The sequence below is a fragment of the Malus sylvestris genome, chromosome 17 (genome assembly GCF_916048215.2).
Source record: "Malus sylvestris chromosome 17, drMalSylv7.2, whole genome shotgun sequence".
In the NCBI taxonomy this organism is placed as follows: Eukaryota; Viridiplantae; Streptophyta; class Magnoliopsida; order Rosales; family Rosaceae; genus Malus; species Malus sylvestris.
In genome coordinates, this window is record NC_062276.1 from 171,173 (window position 1) to 179,257 (window position 8,085).

At 39.7% G+C, this 8,085-nt stretch overlaps 2 protein-coding genes across 3 annotated transcripts; both read right to left on the minus strand.

The window, feature by feature from the left end:
• Positions 1–48: 48 nt before the first annotated feature.
• Positions 49–5,945, minus strand: LOC126612076 (uncharacterized). Of its 2 annotated transcripts, none has more exons than XM_050280380.1 (10): positions 5,590–5,945; positions 4,532–4,906; positions 4,305–4,441; positions 3,737–3,850; positions 3,545–3,628; positions 3,175–3,342; positions 2,822–2,978; positions 2,111–2,271; positions 1,898–2,024; positions 49–1,732 (listed from the first exon to the last, which is right to left on the minus strand). In XM_050280380.1, the coding sequence occupies exons 2-10, from the start codon at positions 4,847–4,849 to the stop codon at positions 398–400; spliced, it is 2,601 nt and encodes an 866-aa protein (XP_050136337.1). In that variant the 5' UTR covers positions 4,850–4,906; positions 5,590–5,945; the 3' UTR covers positions 49–397. The 2 variants fall into 2 exon arrangements, with proteins under 2 accessions (XP_050136337.1, XP_050136336.1); XM_050280379.1 differs by having other exon boundaries at positions 4,532–4,937.
• Positions 5,946–7,100: 1,155 nt separating this feature from the next.
• On the minus strand, positions 7,101–8,085 carry LOC126609797 (N-alpha-acetyltransferase MAK3-like). Its single transcript, XM_050277726.1, has 2 exons — positions 7,613–8,085; positions 7,101–7,494 (listed from the first exon to the last, which is right to left on the minus strand). Exons 1-2 carry the CDS (start codon positions 8,033–8,035, stop codon positions 7,282–7,284), a joined length of 636 nt encoding a protein of 211 aa, XP_050133683.1. The 5' UTR covers positions 8,036–8,085; the 3' UTR covers positions 7,101–7,281.

Consider the following 8,085-nt stretch of genomic DNA (forward strand, 5'->3'; position numbering starts at 1 on the left):
GAGAGTTTGGAAATGCCAGCCAACAACCAAAACCACGATATGCTAGTATTCAAGAGAGAAGGAGAGAGCCTTGATTATTTTAAAAAGCATTTGCCTCTACAGAAAACTTTTAAAACCCTCCAAATACTATTCAACGATATTTCTCCAGAAACAGAGAATAAGAAGAAAAAAGAATCCCGACTATCTAACAGACAAATTAGAGATGCCTGGAACTGTCCAATAATCCCAGGTCTCCCCCTACCCCTGCTTGCTGCTATCTGCCTCTGCCCCATCTAACATATATAGCCCTTGTATAGGTATGTACAAAAACCTATCTCCAACTCTGCACTTCCATCTACTCTCACCCTAACTTGTCAACTCACATTTCCCGTTTACGTTACCATGCTAGAAAATTGTCTTACGGGTTCCACGACCTCAAGAATGGTTTTCCCATAGGATCACGTAAACCAGAGTTCTGACGCGGTAAATTCATCCATTGCATATCATCGTGCATCATGGGAGTAGCTGCTTCCCGCCCACCCAAGTAATCAAGTTCATGACCTGCTTGTGGTACAACATTTCCGATCCTTGGAGTGGCCCCACCCACAGTTCCATAGCTCCTAGAGGAAATGAACTGCTCGGTGGAGGCTACGTGCTGATAGGGGCTACTTGATCGCAATTGGTTACAATGGGATAGAACACTGAATAAGCTTTGATCTGCATTCGTTCCATTCGCAATGATCTGACTCATGACACTAGTACCACCTGACGCCGACCATCCACCATGCACTTGATGCTCACCAGAAAACCAATTATGACTCAACATTTCTCCACCATCTAAGTGAGATTGTAGAGGTCTTGGCATGCGAACACTATTGACAGCCCAATCCTGCACATCGACTGGGGCCGGATGTTCTGGCCTCGAATTTAAGTATCTACCTCCATCAGAGTAAACGTTCTCAGATAATCTTGGTTGCATGTAAACCTCGCTCTCTCTCTTCTGGCCTTGCTCCAGAGGCAGTGACTGGTGTTGCTGCTCTTCAAAATGCACTGGAAACTGACCCATAAACACATTGGCTGGTGTCCGGAAATCCAACCCTGTCTGTTTCTTCTCAGGATTGTAAGATAGCATGCTCTGGCCCTTAAAGAGAGATTGAAGCAATTCATTTCGATCTTGGTTATGGTAAGAACTGAAGGAACCATTCTCTGATTGTATGTGCAATAAATCTTTCCCACTGTCTCCTACAGGCAAGTCAGACTCCATAGCAACTAAGTGTGTCTGTTGAACTTCATTAACTTGTAGATGTGCGAGCGATAATTCACTGGCAGATGAATATGCATGACTTGTGGTAGAATCCTTGTAAGAATGTTGCACATTAACTGCCGTCCAGGCATCTCCACTAGCACATAATTGTGCTCCCGCAGTATCTGCAGTACTCAGATACTCCGCATAATCAGGTACATTTGGAGGAGAATGATCTGATTCTATAATGATATGCTTTTCTGAATCATTATCTGACTCTGTACTGAAATGTTCATCTGAATCTATATCTGTGCGGTTGCACTCACGACTGCCAGTAAGCTTCTCTCGAGAATAGTCATCTTCTTCCATGTCTGTGGGGTTGCACTCATCACCCTGTGGGAAACTGGGTACAGACTTTTCATCATCTTCCATGGGAGATTGATGCTTTGTTGCTCCAATAGCTATCTTATCTTGAAGCACGCTTTCAAGGTTGTGATCACCTTTGTCATCCTGAACATCCCATCACAAACCAGGCCATAAAATATCATACCACAATAGGGACTCCGGTTCATTAAGAAATGGATGGCTACCAACCAGGTTGATAAAGATACATCGGCTCAAACAGAAAAAAAAAAAAAAAAAAAAGGGAGGGGAGATAAAGGCAGAATCACAAACCTCTATCAGGGGCTTTAGCCACCTTTTCATGTCCTTCTCCAAAGAGTTTGTCATTTGCCGTCTTTGTAAATGCATTTCAATCCAGTTTGCATAAGCTGCCGGGATATCTTTAATTGCCAATTGCAACCTGTATCAACAAGACAATATTTTGAGAAGGCAGACAATGAAATGTTTCTCCAAAGTATTAAAATATATTTTTCACACCACACTAACCAGTGCTGATGCAACTTCTTCTGTTCTTCTTCCACAAAGACTTCATATGGTTGTACCTCAAAGCTATCAAGGTTACCTAATATCCGGTTGAGAGACCTGGACTGAATGCTTTTGCCAGACTGCTTCAGGCTCTTAACAATTTCGTACTGCTTCGTGCTAATCTGAAATAGTTAAAGCACACATTCAGCAAGAGCCTCATTAAAATTAGAATGTTCAATATCATGACCCAGAGGAACAAGTATACAGCAAAAAGATGGCTCTGTGTGTAGAGAGAGACATAGAGAGAGGAGTGTCTTGTCTATACGTTGGTTTAAGGATGTAAATTATCTGCTTTCTCAAAAAATAAAACAGAAAAAAATTAAGGATGTAAATATCTGCTAGTTGGCATCAGTTACGTAAAATTAAAACCCATTAAAATAAACAACTTCAAGGCACTGACTTCCAAACATAATTGTGTTCAAATCCTAACACCAGAATATTGTGAAAGAACTTTTTTCTAGTTGACTTGACTTATTTGTCCTACTTAACAAGAAAATTATGACAATTCTGAGTCTCTGCTCAGAAGCCATTAAGGTGTCTCTGGCCATTGAAGTTTAACACGGGACCACTGATCCTAAAACTCAAGCCTGAGAGGTGACTGATTAGGTTACCCAGGCTTACATAATCCATCTCAAAATTTTATTATTTCAGAATTACCAAATGAACACCAACCTTAACATATGACATGTATTTAGCACCATCGCTACTACAGATATTGCGCTTGTGTAGATTGTCTCCTTTTTTGGATCTTCCTCCCGCATTATGTGCCCCATCTGGTGTAACCAATAAATTTCTACCTTTGTCCTTTAGGAAGCTTTTCTCACGGATCCTAACACAATAGAAACTCATAGATCTCATGCCGTCCAAAGTAAATTGATAGATAAATGTAACAAAATCATCATAGAAATGTCTAACTAAACATACAGTAAGTAGACATAGCCAAGTATGTTTATAATTTAAGAAAACTAAAATGAACCTGGAGCACAAGGCACTCTGGTATGACTAAACGTGGAAAGCTGAATTACCTGTTCTGAAAATCTCCTCCTTTGTTCACTGAGGAAATCTGGTTATCACTACTGCATGCTTTCTCCCAAGAACAAGATTCAGATGTAACTATGGCATTTTCCTCAAGATCATGCGATCTGGATTCATTTGCATGTGAAAAAAATTGTTTCTCAACATCACTTCTTAACCTGCATAAAGCATAACCCATGAGAATAGCACCCAAAGGCTTCAAGCAGTCTGAACAAATGACTCAATGAAAGGAAAAACACAATTTGAAGAAGAATTTATCCTCCATATTAAATGGTACTTGGTTGAGCATCAAAGGGAAGGCTTGACATTCATTAAGCTCATAATTATGAGATGAAAAAAAAAAACACAGTGAGCATCAACCTCCACATATTCTGCACAATTTCCTGTTCAGGATCCTTACAGCTTGCGCATCTCTTCTTCAACTTCTGTAAATATGCAATCATACTGCCACAAAACAATAAAAAAGATTGTGACGGTATGTTTTAGCGAAAAAGAGCCTTTCAAAAACAGTCTTATATGTATTATACGAAAAAGTGGAAAAGCTTCACGTACTCATTATGATACACCTGCAACTCATTGTAGAATGTTTTCTTATCATTCTTTAGACATTGTTCCCTACGAAGTATTGCATCAGGATGGAAATCACCTGAGCAAAGTGAAGCACCCCTGAAAGCATATATTTCAGTTAAAATCATTGGTACACTATGGACTTAAATTAATAATGACAAAGAAGCTACTTTTTAAAACTCACAAAGCTACAAGAACTTCTTTTTTTCTTTCATGTTAGAAATTAGAATCATCTAAAAGTGATACCTAGTACATGCACAGCAACAGTGTTTGCAAAAAAATAGTAACAGAAAACAATAGAGAAGTTTCTTGTTTCAAATTTTATGCTCAAGAGACCGAACAGTACAATTGATGTAATAAACTTTTCTCAACCACATGAAACCCATTTTCTTACAAGAAACATGAACGTGTTGGAAAATTTTGATTAGTCTACAAAAAGCAATATTCAGCAGTGCAACATTTATTTAGTCTTAAAAATATAAAAGAAACAAAATCAATGGAAAAGAGGAGGAAAGGGATTGCATCAATACAAGTATAACATAACAATACATGCCATTTAAGAAAAGGGCTTCCAAAGTCAAAGCAACCCCCAGCAAGCAATGCTTGCACAACTTCCTCTGCCTCTGCTCTGCTAGGAAGAAACTGCATAAGGTGATTCTTCTCAATCTCAGAAAGATGAGTATTCCAAACCTGCATCATTGTATAAACAAATAGCATATTAGATGCACCAACAACATAAAGTAGATACGGCATTGTGGCTAATCATAAATTAAAAGCTACCTCATATGAAAGCACATCTTCCAAATTTTCCAAATCATAGATTCCCTCAGGAACAGCAAAAACATCTGCCAAAGTATTGTGGCTATTGAAAGCGGAATCAACGAACGGCCTCAAAGTTCTCCTACTTATGCCAATTTGATCCCTTTTGGCAACTACCATATTCTGATTCCCATCCCACTCAAGAGAAATATGTGGTTTTATGTTTGAATCATCCTGAAGCAATCTAATACTTTTCTTTTTTGCTTTATGTTGCTCCCTGGAATTGCAACCGGCAATGATAACACCATTTAGTCGCTTTCTCCGCTGATCAGCCGCCATTGGCACAAGATGTCAAACAAAGCTCCGTCAAAGCATTATACCTTCATACATTATTACCTGTAACACATGCCGTCATTTTTAATGCAACCTGAGATCAAAATTAAATAACAAACCATTTATAATCCATGGCTACAAAATGCCTCATAACTCAACTCAAACTGTAACCCAAAACACATGGTGAACAAAATCAATGCAACTAACTGGGCTGGAGTGAGTCTATCAGTTTAAACTGGGTACTTGTTTTGTTTGGTAAATTGTAAGGCACTTCAAGGGAGTAAGCTACACTATAAAGATTGAGTCAACATCCAAAGTCAATTTATTTATGGAAAATTCAATGGCATTTACCTGAACAATTTAATCCCTCAAATAGGAATCAAACACCCTCGGATTGTACCAATTTAAAACAAAACAAACAGTTAAATTGAAAAGATTAAAAATTGCATGCATTTGAAATAAAGAAAGCTGAAATACCATAAAAAGATTAAAAATTGAAAGCTACAACAGCAACTTCTGAATGAAAGACGCAATCCCCAAACACCCATACAAATTTGCTGACGATTGGAAACCCACTTAGGAATCAAATTGGCAGTGAGAACCAACCCGATATGAAAAATTAAAGAATAAAAAGGATAAAATATACAAGAAACGGCATTCATATGCCTCATGTTGAAATTGAAAACCGGAAGCCTAGACAATGGAAGGCGTAACTTAACAGGAAAAAGAAAAGAAAAGGACAATACCTGAAATATCTGGTGATTAGGCATCGAACAGAAAGCCAAGAATTAGAGTTGCCAAGGTTTGCAATAAGAAACCCAAAAAAATGGGGAATTTTGCCCTAAGAAAACCCAATTAAATGTGGAGAGAGGAGGAGCGTTTCGTATTATCGGATGGGGTTTAGGAGTTGGAAGAGAGACGGACACCCACAGAGCATGAGAGAGCGAGCAAGAGGGAGATGAGACGAGTGTGTGTGGCTTCGGGGAACCGTTAATTTAACATTGAATGGTTCATTCGCGCGCTCGGGCGCGGCGCGGCTCAAGTCTCAGCTTCTACGCTTGCTCGGAGGCTGCGTCGATCCCTCCCTTATCCTGATTCCGGATTTGGAATTTTCTTTTAACCCTAGTATCTCTACACCCAACCTATAAAATTTAAGTTTCACCAAAACCCGACCATGGTAAATCTTGACGGGACAAAACTAATAGTCTAAGTAGAAAATGTGAGTTAATGTACCACGTCGATACTTAACATCTTGAGGATATAAGTAGTAAAAAACGCACACAAAGATATAACCATTTTGATGTGATTGTCTCGTCAAAATCTTATTAGATTAGCAAAAACCCACAAAAAAAAAAAAAAGTGCTTTATCTAAATAATACATTAAGGTAAAGTAAGTATATTTCATGATACTCTCTTGAAATGGACAAAACTCTCCCTAGAAGCATTTCAAATAAGATAGGCATACTAATGCCTTGAACAAACTTATGAAAAGTTGACTTTGGCAGTGACTTCATGAATAGGTCGGCAATGTTATACTGGGATAAAATCAGTTTGACTTCAATTATTCTAACGCTTTTGCTAATGTGATGCAGACGTAATAAGCTTGGTCTTGACTTTGTTGATGTATCCTCGCTTGGTCTCCTCAATACATTCGGCATTATCTTCATAGATCGTCGTTGAGACTCAACGATGGATAAAAAACCACAAGTACTTTGAATACGTTCAACAATGTCGATTTTGTGAACATAGTGAGGTGTAGTGAGCTTGGCACGATTTGAAGATTTCACAACCAATGTCTATTTTGTGTACCTTCAAGATATTGCGATATCCCTAACGATAAAAATATAACCGTATGGTAATGTGTCTGACACTAAGTTGTTTTCGTTTAATTATGAGTTGGACCTTCTTAATGGTATCTATACTGCTACCACCATTGCAGGATTCGTATTCCAGACAGATGGTTTTTAAAGGGAAGTAGTCTACCCAGTTTTGTCCCCATAATCTTTGTTTTCTACTTTGATGTTCAGATGGTATGTCGTTTTCTTATTGTTTCCCCTACCATTATTTACAACACAGAGGTAAGGTTTGAGATCCGCATGGACTATTATCCTCTTACCATTGAAATCTATCAAAGGCTTGAAAGAAACAAGTGATCCCTGGAGGCGCCGCGACTTCTTTGGGGAAGGGCTTAGCAAAGCAGAGGTAACATACTCAAACGCAACCTGGTAATGGTAGCTATATGAATGAATATTATAAGTTCGATCAGTGTAATCTATCTTGACGTTTTCAATTATATTCTCAAGCTCTGAGTTGTTTGATCAAGTAGAAAATTGGTAGGAAGAACAAGTGAATCGAATTCGAGTGCACACAAATTACAAGAAAAGCTTCTTGAATCTCTTGAATCTCATCATGTGAAAAGGTAATGCTGCGAGCCAGAGTCAATCTTCCATGGGCAATGGCATGGCCATGTTGTCATTATTAGCCTGGGATTGGGAAGGAAGAGAGTAAAGAGGGCGGGGAAACAGCAGCTTCAGACGGAAAGCATCCACCCCGTTCAAGTAGTACCGGAATAGCCTCTTTGCCCGTATAAATCCAAGATGCCCGTACAGCGCCAGAGCTCCTTTATTTGTCACTTCTGCCTCCAGCGTTACCTGAATCCAATCCAATCCAATCCAATCCAATCCAATCAAGTCATTCATTCGTGACAACAGCGGCCAGGCTAGGGCTCCAAAAACAGATTGATTTTATTTTACGAAAACAGAGAGATACCTCTTCGCAGCCAGATTCCTTCATGACTTGAATAGATCTGGTGACTAGTTGGGTGGCGATGCCTTTGCCTCTGTACGGCTTGATGACGACAAGCATGGCGATGTACCCTCTGTAGGTGTTGCGGTGCTCCCCCATCTTACACACCACCGTCCCCACGCACCTGCCTCCGTGGAACGCCATGAAACATAGCTGCGGCCACAGATACACGAAGTACCGATAGGTGAAGATGGAGTACGGCTCGCTCAGTTCTTGGTCCACCAGCCCCATTATTAGAGGGAGGTGCTCTTCTCCTCCATAGCTCACGTACTCTATCTCCGACGCCCCCGCCGACGACAAATTTACCTTCTCAATCTCACCCCCTCCTCCTCCTCCGCCGCCGCCGCTTTCTTCTTTCTCTTTCTTACTGATTCCTTCCAATTCCATCACTCACTCTTTCTTCAGTGTTTCTTTTTGCTGTCCCCTCTGTGTTGAGA